The 26,349-nt window shown below is 38.1% G+C and overlaps 1 protein-coding gene and 1 long non-coding RNA gene across 4 annotated transcripts; one reads left to right on the top strand and one right to left on the bottom strand.

Annotated features, from left to right (window-relative positions):
- Positions 1–9,564: 9,564 nt before the first annotated feature.
- Positions 9,565–14,018, bottom strand: LOC112198498. 3 transcript variants are annotated; one of them, XM_024339630.2, is made up of 7 exons: positions 13,872–14,017; positions 13,161–13,244; positions 12,554–12,673; positions 12,377–12,455; positions 11,639–11,725; positions 10,098–10,160; positions 9,565–9,863 (listed from the first exon to the last, which is right to left on the bottom strand). In XM_024339630.2, the coding sequence occupies exons 2-7, from the start codon at positions 13,214–13,216 to the stop codon at positions 9,786–9,788; spliced, it is 483 nt and encodes a 160-aa protein (XP_024195398.1). In that variant the 5' UTR covers positions 13,217–13,244; positions 13,872–14,017; the 3' UTR covers positions 9,565–9,785. The 3 variants fall into 3 exon arrangements, with proteins under 3 accessions (XP_024195398.1, XP_024195399.1, XP_024195400.1); XM_024339631.2 differs by lacking the exon at positions 13,872–14,017 and adding an exon at positions 13,671–13,847; XM_024339632.2 differs by lacking the exon at positions 11,639–11,725 and having other exon boundaries at positions 13,872–14,018.
- Positions 14,019–19,219: 5,201 nt separating this feature from the next.
- LOC121052547 lies at positions 19,220–22,390 on the top strand. The gene is made up of 2 exons (XR_005809406.1): positions 19,220–19,738; positions 20,774–22,390. It is a non-coding gene; the product is annotated as an uncharacterized LOC121052547 (long non-coding RNA).
- Positions 22,391–26,349: the final 3,959 nt, after the last annotated feature.

Genomic DNA, 26,349 nt, shown 5'->3' with positions numbered 1-26,349 from the left:
TCTTATTTCGTGAGAAATGTGGGGAAACTATACAGATTTATTGGCTTTCGACGATCTTCTTCCTTACCATACGCGGGTCATGTGATTAAGTCTCCTCCTCACTTACTTTGTGTTTGTGAGTGGCAGTTGAGGTAGCTTTCTCCTCCTCACGTGGGTGGCAGTCGAGGTAATGTTCTCCTCCTCGCACAATCTGTGTGTGAGTGGTAGTTGAGGTTATTAGTTCTCCTCCTCGCACAATCTATGTGTGAGTGGCAGTCGAGGGTAGGTAGAGCCTGAGGGGCTCCATTCCCGTATGGTGAACTCTTTTCCCCGTATCCTTTTGTTGTTGTTCTTGACTAGCGGGGCTAGTCGGTTTTTCTTGAGCGGAGCTTCTCGTGGTTTTCTTAATTATTGCATGCATCGGGAGTTTTAATGATATAAATGTGGAAAAGTATAAACTCCTTTTTCCTTTCAATTATTTATTTTTGTCCACTCACGCTAACGTTTTTATATACTTTTTCCTGGGCCCTTCAGTTTCAAATGCCCAGATTGCAGTACTGCTGCTCGATGTACGAGTGTGAGCCATAGTGACCGCATCTGCTTCCGCCATCACATTCTGTAGGTTACTTGTTTAACCTACTGCACTCCTTGTCCATTTATATTCCTAGAATGCTCTGATCACTAAGGGATATGTGACCCAGACTTGTATGAATTATATTTGAGGTCTATGACCTAACTTTGGTGATTGTAGTAACTTTTACCTTTTGGGAGATTATGTATGATGTTATTAGCTTTGAGATGGGATTGGTTGAATTTGGGAGCAGGGTGGCTCCAGGAGTTGTGGTTGGATTATTAGAAGTGAATTTTGGTTTTCCGCAGGATTTTGGGTTATCCATTTTTTAGGGAGGTTATGCCGAAATTTTTGGTAAATCTCCTTTAAAGGTGGGTCCCGCAGGGCCACTTCGGATTCCAGGGTGGAATTCGGGGTGGGTCTTGTCAATGCTCCTCCGCTTAAACCTTTCCTCATTATCAGCATCAGCTTCAATTTTACTGCAACGAACTGTAGCCTACAATTCCATATTCAGGAAGCTATAATCACTATCTATGTAAACAATGTCAAACAATTTGATTCACACGAAAAACCATAGACAACCCAACCCTCTTCTCTCATTTAACATCAACCCTTTTCTCAAAAGGCACATAGAAACATAGGTAATGAAAACTTACACCAAGAGTAGGATATATTGAGGCATACGTAATGGAAGCATTGACGGGGACAATAGGAAGCAGGTTAGGGACAGTTGAAAGGAAAGAACCCGGACGAAGAACAGGGACTTGGCCAAATGAGCTTCTCTGACTTCACTTTCTCCCAGGTTTTCTTCAGCATTGGCAATCCTAAACAAATGCAACCAGATAAGTCATATGGATGTAAATGAGATATTAGATAAATATGTGAATCCAAATAAAATGCATATAGGAGGAATATATACTATGCTATTCAATGGAATCACAAAATTTCTCAGAGAGAGGGAAAAATATAGAGCAGCAGTACTAATATATATTTTCTTGAATAAAGTTATGCATGCCACTAATCTCAGAGAGAGGGAAAAATAATCATTAAGCTACTTTGGTTTATTTTTCAATCCGTTGGTTCTCTAACCATCAATTCAAGCAAAACTCATTAAACTATAAGGAAACTGATTTCCGCAGGGCAAATTGGCTGATGGGATGTATTAGCAAAATGATGCTATAATAGCTTTTATACCTTAATCACAATACCATTTCACAGTTGAGACTTGAACTAAAAGTTTATTTAATGAAACCCAGCATCATTGGCAATTGAGCTAAGTTGTCCAGGAGAAACTGCAAAACGAATAAAAACATCGATACAAAAATTGGTTATAAAAACATATAAGTTGTGCAAAAAATGTAGCAGAAGCTCGTACGAATACTGGACATACAATTTACCAAGAATAAGAAGGTACTTACTCACACATACTGGTGGAATCACAAAATAACCCAGTATATGCAGAAATCATGTCGGTGCCGGCCAATTTCTTGGGCAGCGGCAGAGGCGGAGGAAGAGACACCGGCACAGAGAAGAGGGAAGCATGGACTGGAGGGAGGCGGTGCTTGACGCTGGAGGCGAGCAATCTGGGTCGACTATGCCAATGGAGTGGAGGGAGGCGGTGCTTGACATTAGTTGTGAGCAGCGTCGGCGCGTCGATTGTTTCCGGAAGTCAAGGAGGCTGCTTTAAACTCGTCGGAGGTCGGTGAGGTCCGTGATGGTGGAGGTGAGTCACGGTGGTGACCGGAAGTGAGTGTCGGAGGAGAGAGAAAACAGATCTTGAGCTTTCTGTTTTCTTGATTTGCAGGTGAGGGAGAGATGAGAGAGGGAGAAACTGAGAAAGTACCGTGTGAGACTAAAGGATAAGAAAAACTAGGGTAGAAATTGAATTTGTTCCAAAAATGTGAGCGGGGAAAAATTTACCACGAATATCCGTGTGAGATACACATATATTTACCACGAATATCCGTGTGAGATACACATATATTTACCACTGATATCCGTGTTTATTTATCTCGGTAATATATAACTGCCATGTTAATTATTGTTTGCACGGAATTTTGTCTCTATTCTTTTTTTTTCACACGAAATTTAGTAGCTAATTGGTCTATTCACACAGATATCCATGTCTATATTTCACACAGATATTCGTGTGTTGCTCATTTCATAAAGAATTATGTACTAAAAACTTATTGTAACGGAATTCTGTAGCTAATAGAGTTTTTCACATGGAATTCTATAGCTAATAGTTCTTTTCACATGGATTTCCGTGTTAACATTTCACACAGATATCCGTGTCTGTTACTCATTTCACACAGATGTCTGTACCAAAAACCGGTCAACCCTTTAAACGCTTATACTTCCCTAAGGGGAGCCGACCCTTGAGGAGATAAAATTTTAGAAATTTTTACATTAGTTGATATAGCTTCGACACATGAGAGTATGAGAGTTTACAGATCAAAAAAATAAGTTATGAGTGAGCGGTTATGAGCATATTAGTTTTATGTAGTATTTAAGATTTAGGGTTGACCTACTAGATCGAAACCCAAACGACGACGAAAATAGCTGAAATTTTGAAAATAACCATTTATTCTTATCATGATAACATCCTATGGTCGATTTTAATAAAATCTATTTCCTACGCATTGTTGCTTATGGAAGGTATACTTTTCATTATAACTAATAAACTAGTTATACCACATTAGTAGACATATAAGAATTTTGTGCAATCCAAAAAATAAAAATTGAAAATTGATAAATTTGACATTACCCATCTATTTATAGCGTATTAATAGGTATGGTGTAAAAAAATTAACTCAAATTAAAGCCATTATTTCAATATCAAATAAAGTGGTTAACCTTATATACACATATACTTCCCTAAAGGGAGTTAAACCACGAGGAGATAAATTTTGTAAAATTTTTACATTATTTGGTATACCTCATATTCATGAGAGTATGAGAGCTGACATATCGAAAAAATAAGTTGCGAATGAGCGGTTATGAGCATATTAGTTTTATGTGGTATTTATGGTTCATGGTTGATCTAGTAGATCGAGACCTAAACGATAATAAAAATAGCTGAAATTTTGTCCATAACTATTTATTCTAATCATGACAACATCCAACGGTCGATTTTAATAAATTCAATTTCCTCAACATTATTGCTCATGGAAGGTATACTTTTCATTACAACTAATAAACTAGTTATACCACATTAGTAGACATATAAGAATTTTTGTGCGAACCAAAAAATAAAAATTGAAAATCAATAAATTTGACATTACCCATCTATTTATAGGTATTGTGTAAAAAAAAAATTAATTCAATCTGCCGTTATTTCGATATCAAATAAATGGTCAACCTTATATACACTTATACTTTTTCACACGGAATTTTGTAGCTAATTGTTATTTTCACACGGATATCAGTGTGAAAAGGTTTTAGTTTTAACAAAGACATCAGTTACTGTTGTTTATTCACACGGATTTCTGTGTGTAATCTCCTTTTTCACATGGATTACTGTGTCAAAATTTTCACACGGAAATCCGTGTGTATTACTCATTTCACACAGAAATCTGTATCAAATACTTATAGTAACGGAAATCTGTCCCTCCATAATTCACATAACATAAAAAATTAATGTTTTCGAAATAAACTAATTTATAATACGTACAGAAATCCGTGTGAATTGTTTTTTACACAGATATCCGTGTGAAAATGTTTTAGTTTTTACACAGATATCTGTGACTGTTGTTTATGCACACGGATTTCCGTTGATATTGTTATTGTATAAATTATTGTGGACCCCATTATGCTCATTTCACACAGATTTCTGTTAGCATTTCTATTTCACATGGATATCTGTGGCTTTTAACTACAGTAAATCCGTGTGTGTTGTTATTTTGCTAATAGTGTGAATCTGACTTGGACCAGTTGTAATTTGTGCGTTTGGACGAGTAATTAACTAGTATTGTAGTAAGTTGCTAAACTAGTGTTTTTATCTATGTGTAATTATAAATGTGCTGTATATTGATAATGTGAATGTGATTTACTTTTTTTTTTTATGGTTGGAACCCAGTGGGAGGCTTGGTCATCACCCCTTTTTCACTAACAATTAGAAAACAGGATGGCCCCGGGGGGGGGGGGGGACGTAATACAAAAACCCCGTAAATGAAAATGAACAAGTACAACAAAAAGAATATAAAATCTACTACAATGTGGTTCGATCTAGCTAGTTAAATTGCTTCCATTTAGTATCATACAATACTACTCCAAAATATTGACTTTATTTTTCTTTAAGTCTCAGGATCTAACTTAATTGTTCAAAAGATTATTTATTTTCTTAATATTTTATTTACTATTTATCATATTGCCACTCAATTATTAAAAATTAACATAAGGTACTATCTTTTCACAATCAAAGTGGGTTCTCTTAAATATAATATAGATATAGGTAAGTAATGGTTGGTTCACTTGGTTGGTTGTTGTTACATCTGCATTAAAAAGGAGTATGACGTTTTAATCAGCTAGTCAAAATGGGTTCTCTTAAATATAATATAGATGAGTGTTGGTTTTTTGCTGTTACGTCTACAATAAAATAAAATATGATGTTTTAATCATAGTTAGTAATTTTTCATATTATACGCGAATAAAACACGTTTTTACGGATAAAATGGAGTAATTCAATGAACTATTTGATCAAATGTCCAAATAATACAAATAGGTATTTTTGGCATACTATAAACATCCTGTTTATTACTAACTATGATTTTAATCAACTATATCATATATCTAATCGAAAAACTATATCATGTATCTAATCGAAAAAATCATATCAGTAATGTATTCAAATATCTTAATCTGTAGACCATTTAAAGAAAGTGAGTGTAGCATATTATTATCAATCAAATTGAGAGTTTTCTCAAATTCTTCTTCTCAACTCTCACCTCAGAAACCCTAAGGCCTTTGGTTGAAATTTTGTTCTCGTCCGGCGGCGCCTGGATGTTGGGGTTGGTCTCCGACCACACCACTATGATGGGTTTGCTGCCGCACGGGAGGTCTACTGCCCATGGGTTTGTCGAAGGGAGTTTTTGCTCAAGTTTTGTCAGAATGTTCGGGTGGGATGGTCGAAGGGATGATCGTGCTTACAAGTCTGGTCGCCGCTCCTCGCTGTTGGGTCCTCGAATCGACGGTTCCCTGGAATTCGATAGATGGGGTGTGGTTGCGGGGCCTGGATCTGGGATGGTTTTTTCTGTGCTGGAGGTATGTCGCGGCGGCGTTGGCACAAGACGGCTTGGAGGCAAGGCGGAGCGTGGCAACGTGGGTCAGGAACGGAGCTCGACCGGAAGGGTGAGGTACAACGGGATGGTGGGAGGACAAGGCGAACTGGCCCGAACCAAAATGATGGGCCTGGAGCAAGCTTCCTTGGTGGACTACCCCTGTTGGGCCGCAAACTGTTGGGCTAGGGTTTTGCCCTAACCCATTGCTATTTGGGCTAGGGTTTAGGCCTTTGGCCCAACCCTATGTTTTTCACTTTAGTCTAATTACAATAATGTTTCTTGTATTAGGAACCTAGATCTCTAGCGCCTCCGGCGTAGTACCAATGGAGGATCCTCGCTACCTCTACGTATTTGATGTCTACTGAGTAGGTTTATTTCTATGTACTATTGTGGGTACTATCTTCTTATCTGCCTATGTCCTTAAATGGCAGCGGAAGAATATGTAACGGCCTATTTTGGCTTGTGATGAATAATATTATTGCCCCTCGGGCCGATTAAAAAAAAAAGTGAGTGCAGCCAATTATTTTTAAGGAAGTCCATCGAAAGAAAGTTCGCACACAATAGTTCACCACCTTAATTTGGACGTAAATAACTGGGCAATTGTAGAACAAATCCTCCACAAGATAATGATTAATTCTTGGTCAGAAAATGCTAACCGAGACACTTGGCAATAATACAATTTTTATTTTTACAATTAAGATTCTTATCACACTCTCATTCCATTATTTTTTTCCGTATACCTTCCTCAGCAAGTGGGGCACCGTTTTGGCTCTTATAAATGTTGTCGAGAGGCTTTATAGTCTTCACAAGCTTTTCAAGTTCTTTCATTATTCTCAACTGTGTTGAAAGGTGAGCACTTCAATTTTCTCCAAATTTGGTTGGAGATAAATGCATGATATAGATTAGTGTTGATTGGTTCACTTGGTTGGTTGCTGTTACGTTTACATTAAAAATGAGTATGACGTAATACCAAAATTCCGTAAATGAAAATGAACAAATACAACAAAAAGAATATAAAAGCTACTACAATGTGGTCTGATCTAGCTGGTTGAACTGCTTCCATTTAGTATCATACAATACTGCTCCCAAATACATGAATTTTAGAAATGATTTTGGTATTTCATCACATGGGTATTGTATGTGTGTTGATCTCTTTCCACATGCAATCCATATATCGGATATTGTGAAATTACTCAATATGGTGTTTCATGTTATGAAGCATACGACATTTGAGACGAAGCAAAAAAGGAATTTTGTTGTTGGAGGAGCTTTTAACTTTGTAGCAGATAAAAGTAAAAATGTTTTTTGTTGTATTCAAATTTTTTTTTTGGATATGTTGTATTCGACTTGATTGCAACAAAAAAAAAATCAAAGTTTCATATTTTTTCATGAAAGTATGAAATAAAAAAAAAAAAATCATTGTTGGTGACATACAAATTTCACATAAATTTAAGAGAAATTTCAGTGTGAATTTTTAAATATATTTTTTATGTATAATGTTGATATTTCAGAAATTAATAATTTCGCGAAAATGTACGGAAAATTTCAGGAAACTCCTGACGGAAATGATATAGCATATGGATTTCGTTTCGGTACTTCAAAATTACGGAAATTTCGATGAAAATTTCGACAACCTTGCTTTTATCAAATAGGCACAATTCTTATAATGCTCTTTATATTAATAATGTAGTATGGTGAGAGATTTTGCTATCGTTGCTCAATAATCTATTGAAACTTTGCTATGTTCCTAGTTAATTACCTTGCATCGGAGCATGGATCCACATGGGAGAAACTTAGATCACGCTTCTGCTAATCGGGTTAATAATTGAAAAATAGAAAGATGAATTCCAGGACCTCTCCTTCTCAATCACAAAAATCTAAGGCACGTCCCTTTCGCAGTAGTAGTTTTCTTGTACATAAGTCCTACGTCTTTTCTGTCTGTTCCTTACTTCCTTCTCCTCCCTTCTATGCCCCTCCTCCGTTTAAGAGGGAGGCTTAGGCTACCTACCCTCACCGACGTATCTGCAGGTACCGAACCGACGGGCCGGCAATGAGTGATGAAGGCAGGGACGCGTCATCGACGTCTATAACACAAACCGAACAGCCAATACGGTGGCGTTTCAGCGATTCTTGGATGAAACCCCAATATTATTAATTAATTATGCACCCCACAGGAATTCTCTGACCAATACTGTCGGTTCCTCTTATATTAGATTCCAATCAGTAACTTTCACCTTTGGCAGCTAATAAATCAGATGTTTTTAATAAATAAAAATCAAAGATATTCTATTAAGACCTAAGTTGCTTTTGTCCAAGTTTTCCACAACCCTAACTAGAAAGTTCGCGCGAGAAAAATTTATAGAATTATAAGAGAAAATATAGAAATCTCAATAGAATTTCTCGAATAAAGAATATGTTTGAACTCAAATATTATACGTCCTCAAACAATATATGAAATATGTAAATTGAAACACCAATTTGCTCTCAGTCGTTAGCGTGAACGTAGTAATAACGATGCAGACGATGGACGGTAAGAGCTATATCATCACCTAACTTCTCAACTGCTTATAGTATGAACGTGGTAAAGTCATGAACCAAAAAAAAAAAGAGAGAATCTTTAGCCTGAAAGCATAAAGATGATCATAAAGTTGCAAATTATTGGTCTAATATGGAGGTTTGCCGTCCACTACTCTGTTGAATCCTAATACATGCAGCTTAATTATACTCGCTAGAAAATGTCGACTTCTTTGTTGGGTTTCTGATTGAAATTCAAAAAAAGCATGACATGGTTTAGGCATGGAAAATAACATACACGCTTGGGGGATCTCTAGCTTAATGTACACGAATTGGGGGTTTCTGAGACGATTGCCCTATTCGGCTCTCATAGCCGGAACAATTGATGACTCTCACTCTCTCAGTGTATGTTTCGACAGAAGAAAGTTGCAGAGTCTATGGTATACATACGAACTGGGCAGTACAATGTACACAGGGTAGGTTGGCCGTGATGGGTTAGTTCTGGCTGGTTGTATAATAGGACAATAACCAAATACAACAAAAGGTCAATTCTAATATTTGCTTCTCATATAATATCAGGGTAATGTCATTTTGATTTCAGAAAAGGAGTCTCCTTGTCCTTTTCCAATTCAAGGTCTCAACTAAACCATTTTCAACCCTATTTTGTGGACCTTTTCATTCTAAAGTAAAACATGTGTGTGTCATTCGTAGTAGAGATATCCTGGTATCACTCATGAAATATCCCAAATTCCTAAAAGGATATCTTTTGATTTTAAACGAGGAACGTAATTGCTATTTTACTCCTTGTACTACCTCTCTCAATCTCTAAAACTGAAGAAAACAAAAAGCAACCGATAGCTGTGAATCTCTGATGGTATCATAGCTGGTACAAGGGGCATGGAGGAAGGGATATGAGTGAGGAACTAATAAAACAAAAGGAGGTAAAGAGAAAACTGAAAAGTGGAGATTATAACAAATATGAAAGATATATATAATCTTTGATTTTGACCTTCTAACCATTCTCTGTATCTTCCACACATACTTATCATCCAAAGATATCATGTTGCGAGCCCCTTCTTTTTCTTTTGACACCGAAACTAATTGAATAAATCTCGACCAACAAAAAACTAACAATAGAAAGCTGAAAGTTTCATTCGCACTATTGAAATTAGATTGGAATTTTAAAAAATCAAATGTTCAAGGAACCTAAAGAGAGAGAAATACTTCCAATGCAAGATCTGATAAAAATGACAGCTGTTAAAACATAAAATAATACAGCTTTCAGGTCAAAATGAAACAAACCAGTAGAACTTAATCCTTTGTTCTCAATATGTTGCATATGTGCCCAGTTTTTCTTTTTCATAATACATGAGCATCATCCAATCAACCATTAATCAAAAGTTATTTAACACATTAGCATGAACTCAATCCTCACCAGAGGTTTACTGTGGATTTGATGATCGTATTCCATTACGCCTGAAGAATTCTCTAAATCCATAGGCACTTGTGTCGTTATGGAACTGGAAAAGTGCAAGATGGGACAAATCAGATAATACTTCACAGCACTGAAATCTCAACTTTTGATGGCGGAAGAACACAAAATATAATGAATCCTTGTTTGCATGTATATAAAGGATGGCTATTCATGGATATCTCTAGGTGATGGAGCTAGGAAATATGCTTAAAATATGATAGAGAAAGTCCACCTCTTGAGATAGTAACATGATTTTTCATAAACAAGCTCAGAAACTTACAGGTAGAACCTTCACCGAGTACTTTGTAATATTTGGATCAGCAACCCTTCCCTGGCTAGATGTCTGCACCAGAAAGATAACTTTCAGTTAATTTCAGCAGTGGTCCAGTGCCTAAGAGGCATATCGCTGTCAAAAACTTTGATAAGGACTGGTCATTAATAATCTAAGAAAAAGTCTATATCATAATGGAACCCTGGTTACACCATTCTCTTAACTTTGATGAGGACTGGTCATTAATAAACCAAGAAAAAGTCAATATCATAATGGAACCTTGGTTAGATCATTCTCTTAATTTCAAGACCCTGTTTAAAATAGTAAAGAATTCAATTTGACACCCTGGTTACATACACTTGCATACACTCAATAAATCCATGCTTTATTCGATATCCAATGACACCAAAAAAAAAAACAGAGAGAGAGAGAAAGGAACTACATCATCTTTCCCTGTTATTCGCAGATATTATCCAGTGAAAAAAAAAAAACAAGAGAAACTTCATGAAAGAATTTCCATTGTATCTTGTTATTTGATATTGATATAGATGAAGGAGGAACTTGCGTTAGCAAAAATACTAATATCTCCGGAAAACCCACCACTTTTACAAATGACACCAACTCAACATCTTTCAGACCCTTTTATCTGTTGATTTACCAGTTTGAAGTACAAAATCAAATATTACCCATTACCTTTCCTCATTTATAGTTTATATAACACTTTCTCATATACCACCATCTAGACCATATGATGCAGTATAATCACTGCCTAGACACCAGGATGCTTTAACACACACAGGTTTTGTAGGGTAGAAAGTGAAAACTAAGAACTAGGATTCCCTCCCAGATTTCTCACTCACACACAAGGCTTCACACCAACACTCCAATCTCTGGAAAACTCAGAAACACTCTGAAATTTTTATTCATCACGACATATCTGGCCACTTGGCACTTACACTTATTTATATTTGAGCAGATAGCTCATATTAACTAGCATTAAAGACTCTTTCATAGCTAGGGCTGTTACACTTCACAAAACTGAAGCATAAAAGACCTAATAAAGGAATTTAAACTCCTAACTGAAACTGAAATAATGAAGAAACCTTAAAAATCCCAAACTGAAACTGAAAGACACCTGCCTAGAGACTTCTAGACTGAAAGCAATTAATCAAACCATATGGAAAGGGAATGACTAGCTGCTCTCTTTTTCCATTTCTTTCGCTCATAAACCTTAAAAGGTTTGGCTATGATGTCCTCATCACCATAGAATTCAAGCTTCCAAGTAGCCACTCACCAATTGGCACTAGGAGTTTCTAAAGCTAGAAGGAGACAAATGCCCACTATCACTCAGTTTATCTATCACCAGCATGTGGGTATCATAGTTTAATATTCATCACCAAGAAATAGTAGACAAAAAGAGAGAGAATATTTTCCTAAACCCAAAGAAAACTAAGCAAAAATATGTTATCTAAATGCAAGATGTTAGCATCATGATTAGTGGAAACAACTGAATCTACTTAATAGGCATACAAAAAAAATTTCCCCCTTACTTGTTCTGGACTATGAAATACTTCTATAAATGGATATTCCTTCTTCTGCCGTGTAATACAGAAACCAGGATATTTTGGACACTCAACCTGACAATACCAACCATATAGAATAGAAAGTATTAGAGGTGCTAAAAGGGAGAAGAAGACCGTAAAATTATGTGAAGGTAGGTTTTTTCAATATCCCGCATTCATCAAAGACATGACCCTTTTGGAGGAAGGCGGGCCTTCAGGTTGAATGCCAAGATTGCCATGGGATAAGCGCCAACATTAAAGGCATCGTTGTGAGTACACGTGGTGCTAGTGATATGTTTGCAGGATTGTACAAGTCTACCGCAACATACTTTCACATGCTAGGGAGAAATCCACAAATGGTCACTCAACTATGACTCATTCGACACTTTGGTCACTGAAGTTTCAAATATATCACTTTGGTCACTCAACTATTATACTGTCAATCACTTAAGTCACCCAAAAAGTATTTTTTATAATTTTTTTTTAATGAAAAAAATTAACAAAGTGACTTTAGTGATTGACAATCTAATAGTTGAGTGACCAAAGTGATATATTTGAAACTTCAGTGACCAAAGTGTCGAATGAGTCATAGTTGAGTGACCATTTGTGAAATTTTTCCTTCAAAATTTAAACGAAAAGGTATACTCTAAATAAAATGACAATACTAGTTCTTATTTTCTTAATCTAGAGCAGTGCTTGTAACGATATGATTTAAACATAACTTACACGCATAAATTTCACATGTGGATAAAACTCAGCTGCAGCTTCCTCTAATACTTTGTCAAGATGTTTTGTAAGATTACACCTGCATTATCCAAACTTTGAAGTGAGTATTTAAACGTTAAACTGGAAAAGGGTTATAACTAAGTAAACAAAAAGTGATGGGGAAGGTGTCCCAATGACCTGATGGTGAATGCCACAACCACAGGATAACCTTCATGAAGGAGCTGAACAAATTCACGTTCTGATGTAAAATGGATAACCCTTGATGGCCCAAGATCCTTTGGATAACCAGTATAATACCTTATACCACAGACAATATAAATAAGAAGACTGAAGAGGGGCAACAAAAAAATGATGTTGAAACGCTTAGATAAGAGCAAAATAAAAGCCGTAGGTTATTTCATAATTATGCAGTCCCATGATTGATGATCCTACTGTATGAATCCAACTTATGTGCATTTGGTAATTTGATTCAGTACAGCAAAAGTAAAGCAAAAATTTCTTTATTTCACTGCATATATATGAAATTTCAGTACTTCTCCACATACATCAATTTCTACTTTACAGGGAAGAAAAAAAAAACTGTGCAAGTATCAGAAGCTACAACTTTTGAAAACAAATCACCAAGAACAAAGGGCGGTAATTAAAGGAAGAAAATAAAAAATAAAAACAAAAACAACTGTCATATGTACTGTCTAAGAGTTACTACCAATTGTTTTCAACTCACACACACAACAAAATATAGACAGAAACGTCAGGTCAATAAGGAGAATAATACTGCTCGTACTTGGATGTTGAACGTAGATGACTGATCATTGTGTCAAAAAACGATGACTCCCCCATTTAGTAGAGCAGTGCAGCAACAAGTATCCTGCATGTTATTTCAATTACATCACTGACTGCCAAAAAATATACCCATCGGAACTGCTAATGCATGAGAAAGCAACACACATTCCGCATTCTACAATGTCGTTGATCACGCACTCTCACTCATTAAGTGAAAACTCAACAGAAAACAGACAAAGACGCATAGTAAATTTGGTTATGACTATTTAATCGTCTTCTAAATGCAGTCAATACTTTACATTTATGCCTCAAATGAAACTTTCTCAATCTTGAACCTGAATTCGACTTTCGCAAACTAGTCAAGAAGCCAATCTAAGCAGTCACTAAACTCGAAACTTATAATGCAATTAAGCTCTCTCAGGCATTTCATCAAACACCTTCAGTGCGTGAAAAGAACGATCTTTTATACGAATTACGAATCATGGGGAATAATCAAATACAACAAACCTACATTAGGGGCGCGTTTCTGTAGTGGGCTTGATTGCAGAGAGTGATTGGGGGAAGAAGAAAGTTGGGTTTTTCAGAACAGAATTAGGGAAGCGAAACAGAATAATTAGAGAGTCTAAAGTTTGGTTCTTTCATTTGGTTTCGTTTCTCAAATTTCGGGGGAATCATATAAAACGAAATGTCTGAGAGAAATGAGAAGAAGAACCTGTTCTTGGATGGCGCTGGTTCTTCAGAAACAGCAACACTGGCTGTCTCAGACTGAAAGACTGGGACTCCCGGAGGGTAAGGCACTAAGGCAACGACTACGAGACAGTCTTCACTATTATATTTGCTGACGTAAGATGTAGAAATTTGCCAATTAAAACGAAAAAAAATGAAATTTGCCCAAGGATTCACAGGGAAATGGAAACTACCTTATTTACGAATGGCACTTTTAAATAATTCACAATATACTCTTAAGAATAAAATAAAATAAAGGGTAAATTCTTTCTGCGGTATCTGAGGTTAATTGGATAATTCGGTACCTAGTCTTTAAAAGATGACAATTTGATATTTGAACCTAAACTCTGTTTTGACCTTTTGGTAGTTCTGTTAATTTTTCAGTTAAATGTAAAGATAAAATTGACATTTAGAAATTATTTATAAAAATAAAATTAAAAACATGAGTTTTTTTTGTTAGTGACCATCAACCTTGGCCCAGGGTCAAAGGTAGATAGCTCCGAGAAACCAGCAAAGAAGTCTATGGTTGGAAATCACAGGGGAAAGGTCGCAGCCTATCCGGCGGCGCCCCGGCGTCGATTGTGATTCCCTGCTGCATCGACGAGCAGCGGGTGTTGCCGGATGGGTTATTGGGGTCCCTGGCCTCTCAATCTTGCTTTCTATTAGATGGTCTGGGCTGTGGACGATTCTTCTCTTTTCTCAGGTGGCAACGCTGGGGTGGATGACCGGTATTGGGCGATCGACAGCGGCGCAGGGGTGGAGCAGGTGGCCAGTGGCCGGATCATGGCGGCGGCATGCCATGGATCGTACGGCGCTGGGTGCTTCTCTGTCGTGGGATGCTAGGGGGAGATTGCAGTGGTGGTCTCGAGTTCTTAAGCTGAAGGACGCAGACTCTCGGAGCTCTGGGCTTCTCCGGCGACGTGAGCTCAAAGGGGTAACCTTGTGGTGGTGGTGGTCTGTCGGTGAGGCTATTGGGGAGAAGAATGAGGATTGTGTCGGCTATTTTTTATTTTTTCTTTGGTTTAAAGTTGTATTTTTCGTTAGGTTTTCTTGGTCATTTGTATGTCCCTACTCTGTTGAGCTAGGGTTGGGTCAATTTGAAGTGCCATGGATGTGGTGTCATTCCTGGGGACGAATGGGTTTAATTTTGGTGTTATCTTATGGTTAATGTGCTGACGAGTGATCCTTACACGTGGTCTGGTATCTTTGGGACACAGTGTGGAAGAGGGCTTTGGTTTTGGCGATTATCAATGAGGTGGTATCAAGATTCTCGGGATTTCTTGTAGCCCGAGAGATTTGGCGTTATAGGTGGTTAGGGGTGGGCCCTTTCGGCTCATGGAGGTCATTCTTGATGACGGACCCGTTACTGGTTTAGGTTTTAGGGAGGAGAGTGGGGAGTTCATGTCCACCACCAGTCATCCTGTATGATGTAATTTTGGTTATTATCAATAAAGGTTTCTTATTCTCAAAAAAAAAAACCTTGGCCCAAGGTCCTTGGGTCTTCATCATTTTCTAGGTCCTTTGGGAGCAAATGAACAAGAAATTAATATTTTTGAGTTATTTGAAAATGACATAATTGAATTTCATGTTTAAAAAATTCAGTCGGGAGTTGATAGCACCTACGAGACTACTTTTGGTAGACTAGACATAGCTTGATGGATAGTCTCGTGGGTTTTCAAATCACGACGACTAGATTTTTTAAACATAAAATTCGATATTTCATCTTCTTTTTTTTTTAGTAGAAGGAGGTCAGCCATTTTATTCAATAAGAAAAAGCAATATTACACAGTGACCCGCCCCAGTGGGGCCGTCAGAAAGAGACACCGCTAAACGCAATACCACTCCACTTATTGAGTGAAGCTCAGGGGGGGTAAACTAATAAGATACTGACAATAAATGTTTTTTGCAGAATCCATCAGTAGACTCGCTGACAACCTCAAACCAATAAGCCCTGCAGTTCCTCGCGGGTATTGATCCCAATAAAAATAAGTAATTAGGTACTGAAATGAAAGTCGTCCCGGATCCCAAATTTTTATCAAAAAACCACCTGGGTCCCAAATCTGGATCCAAGATGTCGTAAGCCCAAATTCCTCTACTATGGTCCACCCAATAGCTCTCAGACCCAAGTCCAAAATGCAGACTTGAGCCCAAGCCCAACTCGGGTTTTCCCTAGCAGCCAGTTCAACTCCACATTCATCTCTGCCGCCGCTTCCGCACCAGACCACCGCCATGCTCAATGGTCTGTTGCCTGCACCACCGAAGAGAGAAACCTGATACCAAGACATGCCTGAGATCCAAAGCAAAATCCGACACCAAACCCCCATCCCAATTCCGACCATCTTCGACTGCAATCCATCTACAAGGCCAGATCTTGATAGCAGCAACCCAAAGCCAAAACAGAGAGAAAACTGTAGATCTAACATGGGTGGAGCAACACCACCACAAGGACGTGCCGCCACCCCCTCAAGAATAGAAGCCACCTTACCCAATTCACCGTTGGCAATCATCTTGCAGCACCCACCGCCAAAAACCATCGCCCAGCCAAGAGCTAAGCAAACTGCACCATCACCACCAGAGAAGCCAGTAAGAATAGAGACAGACAGACCAAAGCCTGTAAATGACTCCATTGAACGGAGTAGGTACAGGCAAGGTTTTAAATATCGGTATTTTCATATCTATCGGTACTTTGAAAAATGGAGATATCAGATATATCGGGGATACAGTGTACGAAAATATCGTTTTTGAAAAAAGTAAATTTATTAGAAATTTAGAACTACATATAAATACATATGAATGTAAACTTCATCTACATTCAAAAAGAGACTCTAGGCGGTTGAAAAGCCGCTCGCTAGTCTACGAAAATGCAATAATCAGACCAAGACATATGACCCATATAGTGCGAATTGTAGTGATGAACATGATAATTATAGATCTCTTTAGAGCTGCCGACTGTTTCCCCTATAAGGGAATAATAAGGATGGACCCAACTAGATGACTGATCATATACTTCTCCATATTCATTATATCCATAAGCATCATAACCAAATTGATTGTTGCCTTCATGAGATTCATTTGAGATCCCACTGCGCTCTGTGCCTAAACTGATGGAGTCAAAACTTAAGGCAATTGAAGAAACATTAGATGGGGTACTTTGATCATCAGTTGCACCTCTAGTCCTCCTCCTATATCGGGTCTTCTCTTGAGCACCATGACCAGCTGTTCTCACTCCGTGGTCTTCATCTTGGGTGGCATGATCAAAATTACCTTCAAAACTACATATCATATGTAGTTTGCTTCATATCATATATCACTTTCTATTTTTAATTATGTTGATCCACTAAAACAAGAGACAACTTCCAAAAAAAAATTTCAGGTTTAAGACACAGACTACACAATAGCTTCGTTATTCCTCACTTTTTTAAGATGCATAACCAAAATTTAATACTCTGTACTCTGCACTCTCTTCTCATCATGTCATCCATATATGGTTCCTTGACTTCCTTCTGCAATGTCATTTGGCCTCATTTGAATAATTGAACCTTTATGACTTTATCTTCTTTCTATTATTCAACTACAGAGTTACAAACTACATACAGAGTTACAGAAGTAGTCACAAACTACACAGTACCAAATCTTTCTTCACACAGATTTGCATTTAGACTTTTAGAGAATTACTTCTCACCCAAAATCGCCTTGAGGGTATTTATCCAATTCTCCTCACCTAGATTCGCCTTGAGGGGATTTTTTTCCTCACCTAGATTCGCCTTGAGGGGATTTTCTACTCATATAGATTCACCTTGAGGGGATTTCTCCTCACTCAAATTTGCCTTTAGGAAATCTCTCTTCACACAGATTTTCATTTAGAGAATTACTGAGTTTTTTTTTTTTTTTTTTACCTCAAATTTTACAGATATTTCTTCACTTTATCGGGATATATCGCAAATATCTAATATATCGGGGATATTTGACGATGTCGGAGAAATTTCTCAGAAACGGTGACAGATAAGATATTTACCCCCCTAGATATATCGGTCCGTCGAAAAAAGGAGATATCGGGAGATATATCGGAAATATCGCAAAGATTTAGAACCTTGGGTACAGGGTACGACGATCCCACAAGGCGCCGTTACCCAAACCCTAGCAGAGCTAGGTCAGAGCTTCGAATTAAATTAAAATAACCTTAGTATCAAGGAAGACATTGATTGATATGGGTGATTCTAGTTGAACCTCTAAATTTGATATGATATTTCATCTTTAACATAACCCAAGAGCATTAATACATAATCATAAAATGACACCTTCAATGATCAATTATTATCTATCTATACGTGAAGTTCAAACTAATTTTAATGTGGTTTGGTTATTCAATAGATTAATTACAATTTATAGACTATAAATTTTGAAATCCAAACAATTACCTTTACAATAGATTTTGTCTACTTTTACATTGAGGATAGTTTGATTCATTCATAGGTGTCATTGTATAATCCAATAATGTGAATTACATAATTAGTAGATTACAGCTTATAGAATTAAGAATTTTCAAATTCAAATCACACATTAAATAATTATTCACTTTCTACAAATGAGTGTAATATGATTTAATTTTCTATTATCATTGTACGTGTCAACAAAGTTAAGATAGTTATCTTAATTAATACATTATAATTTATGGGTTTCAAATGAGAATAATATGACATTTTCAACTACTAACTATTTGCATTCTACAAATGAGAATAATATGATTTTTTTTTTCTTGAAGTAAAGGTTCATTGCATTAGATGACCAGCCAAAGAGCCAGAGTCTAACATACACTTAAAGACAGAAAAATGGCGAGGTAGCAACCACGCTCTTATCTAAGTAATGTAAACTCATTACAAGTCAATTTTGAGCCCACTTTGTAAGCGAACCCATAAACAAAGAACACTCCATGTCTTCTAGGGCAAAATCATTTACCAGCATCCCTATTAGCCAGGCGCGCAATTGCGGTACCAAAAGAGAGTCACTTCCTAGCAAACAAATATGAGCAATTCCTTCTCCATAAGCCGCTTGAAAAAAAAAAAAACACCAATCTTATTCCAGATAATTACCAACTCCCGTAGCAGGCTTGATCCGAAAACGATTGGTCCTAGACCATAAGTTGACCTGAAAGCCCAAGAAGGTCCACATCTCAAGTCAGGCCCACCTTCATAACTAAGTGACAAATGATTTACCACCCTCCCTACTAGGCCATAACAGAGAGCCCAACAACTCAAATTTGAGCCCAGGCCCAAGCCCAAATCTGAGTAAAGTGAGCAGCAACCCAATTCTGCTTTCTACCCCATCTCCGCCATGGCTAAGCTCTCCGACGGCTGGCCGCTCCAGCACTGCATCACCGCCCCTGGGGCCGCTACCTCTCTTCTATTCACGAATCCAAGCAGGTAATCAGACCCAGACGAAGAGGATTTGATCCCCTGCAATACTCGCTGGAATCCGGTACCTCGACCTGTCTAGCCGATCGACTCCCACTCTAGAAGTTTCACTGCCGCCGTTCTCCCTCTCAAGAAGTCTTCGTAGCGGTGCTATGCCCAGAAAACCGCCAAGCCCTACACCGAACACCACGACGATAGACTGCAGATCCCGATCTATACCAACCCAGCGAACCCGATTGGAACAAACCCGAAAACCAATCCGCCGTCGCCGAACCAAAAACGATCCAGACCAAAGTCCGCACCGCCGCCACACCATCGTCGCACCCGAGAGGGCACCGCAACCTTGTCTGGTCAGGGGAGCGAAGCTACACCGCCGCCAGCAACACGAAACCTAGGTTTCGTACTCCAAGATCACTCCAAAAAAATCGGAGGCCTCTTCCAGGTACTTTTTTTTGTTTGTTGAGAATAATATGATTCTTTTTTAGGTTGTTCAATGTATATAAACAATAACATTAATGCATCAACCTTATTTAGCAGATTACAAATAATAAATTCAGGATTTTTAAATCCAAATAAAAACTTTACTAGTAATTGTTTGCTTTGTACAAATGAGGAATTGAGGATGGATAACGTGATACATTTTATGGTTGTCTATCTATATTTCACTACATTAATGTGTTTGCCTTTTTAGTAGATTAAAATTTAGATTTACATATTTGGAAATCCATTCATGAGAGTACCATAAATAGTTCTTTGGATGCCTATATATACCTTGACTGTTGATGCATATTTACACAACTTGCATGAAAAATATCTCTTTAGAGTCAATTATTAGAGTTGGAGATGACTTCTAGTCGGTCTATGATTTACCAAAAGCTATTTAGAGAATTAGCACCTCAAGTTAGATTTTTGATAAATCATGGATTCGATTAGAATTTGCTTCGATGAAAGAGATAGGTGTTTATTTCTAAATTTGATGGGTGTTTATTTCTAAATTACTTAATCTTGAAGAAGAAATCTAACCAGTTATTGTTTTACCAGAAAAATAGAGGGGTTTTGCATTGGTTTTTACTAATCCGATTAGAATTCAGTTTCAGAAAGTTGTATATAATCATGCGAGACTTAGACAACACTCTAACTGATTTTCTTTTATCTTAATATTTTTTATATTTTATTTATGTTGAATATGTATTTTTTTTTCTGTTCTTATTCCCAACATTTTGAAAAGTGTTTAAACATGAATCTAAATATCTTACATTGTCTATCTCGAATAAGATAGCAACCTCGTCAAATCTTTTGTCGCAATGAGTACAGTTTTTCTCCCCATGGTTAGAACTTAGAAGTCACGTTGCAAGAATCAATCAACCTCTCTATGAAGACCACAATATTTTATTCCTGTTTTATAAATTGTGTTTGATTGTACTTATAAATAAGCATCAATTTGGAGCGAAATTCGTTTTGGGACTGCTACTGACAGGTGGATTCGCTACGAGGCTTGGTGACTAGTACCTTTAGGGATGAGAGCTTCGAGTTTCTAGGTGATCTGTTTCAATTTCGTCTAATGATATGGTCAGAGTCGGACCTGACATGAGGCCTGTGAGTCGGCGGTCTTAGGCCCGGTGTCTCGTCGGGACCTAATATTTCTTTTTCTGGAGGTATTTTAAAAAGGTTAAGTAAATAAAATGTAAGTCTTTTACCAAACAATGAGATTGATTTAGTTGGCAAGTTGCATTCCTTTCCTTTATGTTACTCCTAGACTAGATTCGAATCTCATTTTTGTTATGTATTTATTTATTTTTTAAATTATTTTTGTAAATATGTTTTTTGGCTTTTTTTTTTCTTTTTTATAAAAAAAATGTAGGCCCATTTTTATTTTTCACCTCAAGTCTCATAATCTCAAGTCCGGGCCTGGATATGGTCGTGCTACCCGATGACTTTGGGTGCGGTATGTGTGGGGAGGCAAGTTCATGGTGCTAGTCGAGTAGTTTGGAGCCCGGTCCTAGTTTTTAGGCTTGGGTCACCTTGTCAAGCTTAGGCTCAGTGGGTGGTTGCTTGGTGGCTTGCACCTCTTTGGGCCCGATTCTAGGACCCTTGTGGATTCTGTTTGAGAGTATGGGATTCAGGTAGTGGAGGCTAGTATTACCCTAAGGGAGGCCCCCTCTAAGTAGGGAGGTCCTTGGATTTCTGAATAGTATTTCGGTTTTTAATCCCGAAGATTCTGCTATCCACCTAGGTGAGGGTCACCTGGTGACGTGGCAGAGGGACAGGATGACGTGGCAGAACAACATAGGCCGAATGAAAAGTTGTAGGGTCCTCTCTGACCCAATCTGTCTCCCCCCCCGTCCCCCCGTTACCGTCTTCTTACGAACAGGTTTGGGAAAAAAAAAAAAAGTGAGTTCGATTGAGAGAGAGGACGGGTAAAAAACAAAAATGGCTACAATGCCAAACATCCCGGGTTCCGCTCCCCTAGTGTTGAGAAAACCTCCTCTCCATCTCCGGCGGCGTCATCCCCTAACAGCGGCGTCGTCGGACAGTTCCTTTTCGACTCAGTTTGGGTCTGATGTGAGGTTTGCGACATCGGCGAGTCGGCGATTAGTGTGATTGGGACATCGCGGTGGCGGTGTGGGAGTTGAGGGAGGAGGAGATTGGAGAATTGGCTGGGTGTCGAATGAACGGAGACTGCCTGGTGGAGACGAGATCGTGCCGGCGCGGCTTGGATCCGATCAATTTGATCTGGTTTGGACTGGGTCGCATGAGTCCGATCTGGGAAAGGGATGGGATGGAAAGGTTGTCGCTGCTCCATGGTTAAATGGTCGACGGCTCGATGGGAATGGCGGTGGGATGAAGGCGGCGGTCCCGCGAAGGTGGCTGTGCGGCGCAGCGAGTGGTTTGTCGGAGGTGGTGGGGTTGGGCCGGGTTGAATGGTTTGTTGAGTGGGTTGAGATCAGAGGTCGAAATGGGCCTATACGTGGTGGTAGTTGGGCCTGGGCGTTTGCCAATGCCTTGGGTCTTTTTTGTATTTATTTTTTTTACGTATTTTTATTTTGTATGAATTGTTTTGTGATAATTTATTTTAATAAACTACATTTTATTATATGAAATTTGTCCGTGACATAAAATTAAAATGGTAAAAAAAAGAAGGAAAAATTATGAAATTAAGCTCTCTAATTGGACGTTGAATGGTTGTAGGAATTAATTTCTTATATAAGTCACAAGCTCTAGCTTATGCGAGATGGTCATGAACAAGGTGCAAATAGATTGGAAACTTGTGTTTTATTGTTAGTTATATCGAAGTTAGTATGGTTGATTGAGTGGATCGATTTTGAAATAAAGTCGAAAGTTGTTAATATTTTGACTATGAGTAACACACCGTGTACAAGTCAACTTCTCTAAGAGGAGCGGCACCATGCGTGGACAAACATCCCGAAATTTTAACAACAGTTGGTAGACCCCCTACACACGAGAGTGTGGGAGCTGAAAGATCGAAAAAATGAATTGGCAAGGACCGGTTACGAGCATATTTGTTTTATGTTCAATTTAGGGTATCGAGTTGACCGGATAGATCGAGGCCCAACCGAAGGCAGAAATGGCTGAAATTTCTACCACTTCCATATATTCGTATGCGGACAACATCCGACGGTGCCTTTTCAAAAATTCCAATTTGTCCCCCCATTTTGCTCATAGAGGGTAACAAGCCTAATAAACGAAGTTAATACTACATTACTAGGCTTATAAGGATTATGTGTGTCCAAAATTTGGGAAATGGAAATCGATGAATCTGAAAATTTCCATATGTTTATACAACAGTGATAGGTATTGTACAGAAAAATTAGGCCGAACCGCCTTGAATAAGGCACCCAATGAAGCGGTCAACACTTTGAACACGCAAACTTCCCTAAGGGGAGTGGCACCATGCGCGAAAAAACATCCCGGAATTTTTACATCCATAAGAAGACCCCCTACACACGAGAGTGTGGGAGATCAAATATCAAAAAAATGAATTGGCAATGACCGATTGCGAGCATATTTGTTTTATGTTCTATCTAGAGTACTAAGTTGACCGTGTAGACCGATGCCCAACCGAAGGCGGAAATGGCCGAAATTCCTACCACTACTATATATTCGTATGCGGACAACATCAGATAGTGCATTTAAAAAAAATCCATTTCCTCCCTCATTTTGCTTTTGGAGGGTAACAAGCCTAATTAACAAATTATACTACATTACTAGGCATATAAGGATTATGTGCAATCCAAAAATTCTAAAATGGAAAATGATCAATCCGAAAATTTCTATATCTTTATACAACAATGATAGGTATTGTGTAAAAAAATAGGCTGATCCGCCGTGAATAAGGCACCCAACGGAGCGGTCAACGCTTTGCAAAATAAACCATCCCTAAGGGGAGGGGCACCGTCCGCGAACAGAAATCCTGGAATTTTGACATCCGCAAGTAGACCCCCTACCCAGGAGAGTGTGGGAGATGAGAGATAAAAAAAATGAATTTGCAAGGACTGGTTGCGAGCATATTTGTTTTATGTTCTAATTAGGGTATCGAGTTGACCGTGTAGATCGATGCCCAACCGAAGGGGGAAATGGCCGAAATTCCTACCACTACCATATATTCATATGCGGACAACATCCGACGGTGCATTTAAAAAAATTCCATGTCCTCCCTCATTTTGCTTTTGGAGGGTAACAAGCCTAATTAACAAATTATACTACATCACTAGGCATATAAGGATTATGTGCGATCTAAAAATTCTAAAATGGAAATCAATCAATCCGAAAATTTCTATATCTTTATACAACAATTATAGGTATTGTATAAAAAAATTAGGCTGATCCGCCGTGAATAAGGCACCAAACGGAGCGGTCAACGCTTTGCAAAAGAAACCATCCCTAAGGGGAGGGGCACCGTCCGCGAACATAAATCCCGGAATTTTGACATCCGCAGGTAGACCCCCTACCCACGAGAGTGTGGGAGATGAGAGATAAAAAAAAATGAATTTGGAAGGACCGGTTGGGAGCATATTTGTTTTATGTTCTAATTAGGGTATCGAGTTTACCGTGTAGATCGATGCCCAACCGAAGGCGGAAATGGCCGAAATTCCTACCACTACCATATATTCATATGTGGACAACATCCGACGGACCGACGGTGCATTTAAAAAAATTCCATGTCCTCCCCCATTTTGCTTTTGGAGGGTAACAAGCCTAATTAACAAAATATACTACATTACTAGGCATATAAGGATTATGTGCGATCCAAAAATTCTAAAATGGAAAATGATCAATCCAAAAATTTCTATATCTTTATACAACAATGATAGGTATTGTGTAAAAAAATTAGGCCGATCCGCCGTGAATAAGGCACCCAACGAAGCGGTCAACGGTTTGCAAAAGAAACCATCCCTAAGGGGAGGGGCACCGTCCGCGAACAGAAATCCCGGAATTTTGACATCCGCAGGTAGACCCCCTACCCACGAGAGTGTGGGAAACTAGGAGATGAGAGATAAAAAAAAAAGAATTTGCAAGGACAGGTTGTGAGCATATTTGTTTTATGTTCTAGTTAGGGTATCGAGTTGACCGTGTAGATCGATGCCCAACAGAAGGTGGAAATGGCCGAAATTCCTACCACTACCATATATTCGTATGCGGACAACATCCGACGGTGAATTTAAAAAAATTCCATGTCCTCCCCCATTTTGCTTTTGGAGGGTAACAAGCCTAATTAACATTTTACTAGGCATATAAGGATTATGTGTGATCCAAAAATTCTAAAATGGAAATCAATCAATCCGAAAATTTCTATATCTTTATACAACAATGATGGGTATTGTGTAAAAAAATTAGGCCGATCCGCCGTGAATAAGGCACCCAACGGAGCGGTCAACGCTTTGCAAAAGAAACCATCCCTAAGGGGAGGGGCACCGTCCGGGAACAGAAATCCCAGAATTTTGACATCCGCAGGTAGACCCCCTACCCACGAGAGTGTGGGAGCTAAAAGATCAAAAAAATTGAACTGCCAAGCACCGGTTACGAGCATAATTGTTTTATGTTCTATTTAGGGTATCGAGTTGACTGGGTAGATCGAGGTCCAACTGAAGGCGGAAATAGCTGAAATTTATACCACTAACATATATTCATATGCAAACAACATCCAGCGGTGTATTTTAAAAAATTCAATTTCGTCCCCCATTTTGCTTATGGAGGGTAATAAGCTTAATAAACAAGTTATACGACATTACTAGGCATATAAAGATTATGTGCGATCCAAAAATTTTGAAATGGAAATCGATCAATCTGAAAATTCTCATATGTTTATAGAACAGTGATACGTATTGTATAAAAAATTAGGCTGATCCGCTGTGAATAAGGCACCCAACGGAGCTGTCAACGCTTTACACACGCAAACTTTCCTATGGGGAGCGGCACCATGCGCGAACAAACATTCCGGAATTTTTACATCCGTAAGTAGACCCCCTACCCACGAGAGTGTGGCAGCTAAAAGATCGAAAAAAGTGAACTGGCAAGCACCGGTTACGAGCATATTTGTTTTATGTTCTATTTAGGGTATCGAGTTAACCGGGTAAATCGGGGCCCGACCGTAGGAGGAAATCGCTGAAATTTTTACCACTACCATATATTCGTATGTGGACAACATCCAGCGGTGCATTTTAAAATTTTTTATTTTGTCTCCCATTTTGCTTATAGAGGGTTTTATTTTTGAATAACCTTAAAAAACAAGTTATACTTAAATTGCTGAAAATGTTTGAGATGTACCATGTTTTTATTTTTAGTTTTATTGATTTATATTGTTAGTAGTAAGTTGGTATGACATGAATAAATTGTCCAATTTCTATTTGATTGTGGACACAAACTGTGCACTGTTTAACAGTGATTAATGAATTAAAAAAAATTGATATTAATTTCTTAAAAAAAGAAAAAATTAAAAAAATAAAACGGCGGCGTTTTTCAATTTTCAATTTTCATTCTTTCCCTCCACCGGACCAATTTTACATTTATGTCCACTCGTATTTATAGAAACTA

Source organism: Rosa chinensis, chromosome 4 (assembly GCF_002994745.2).
Source record: "Rosa chinensis cultivar Old Blush chromosome 4, RchiOBHm-V2, whole genome shotgun sequence".
Taxonomy (NCBI): domain Eukaryota; kingdom Viridiplantae; phylum Streptophyta; class Magnoliopsida; order Rosales; family Rosaceae; genus Rosa; species Rosa chinensis.
The sequence above is the reverse complement of the archived record's forward strand: the minus strand, read 5'-3'. Positions and strand labels throughout refer to the sequence as shown.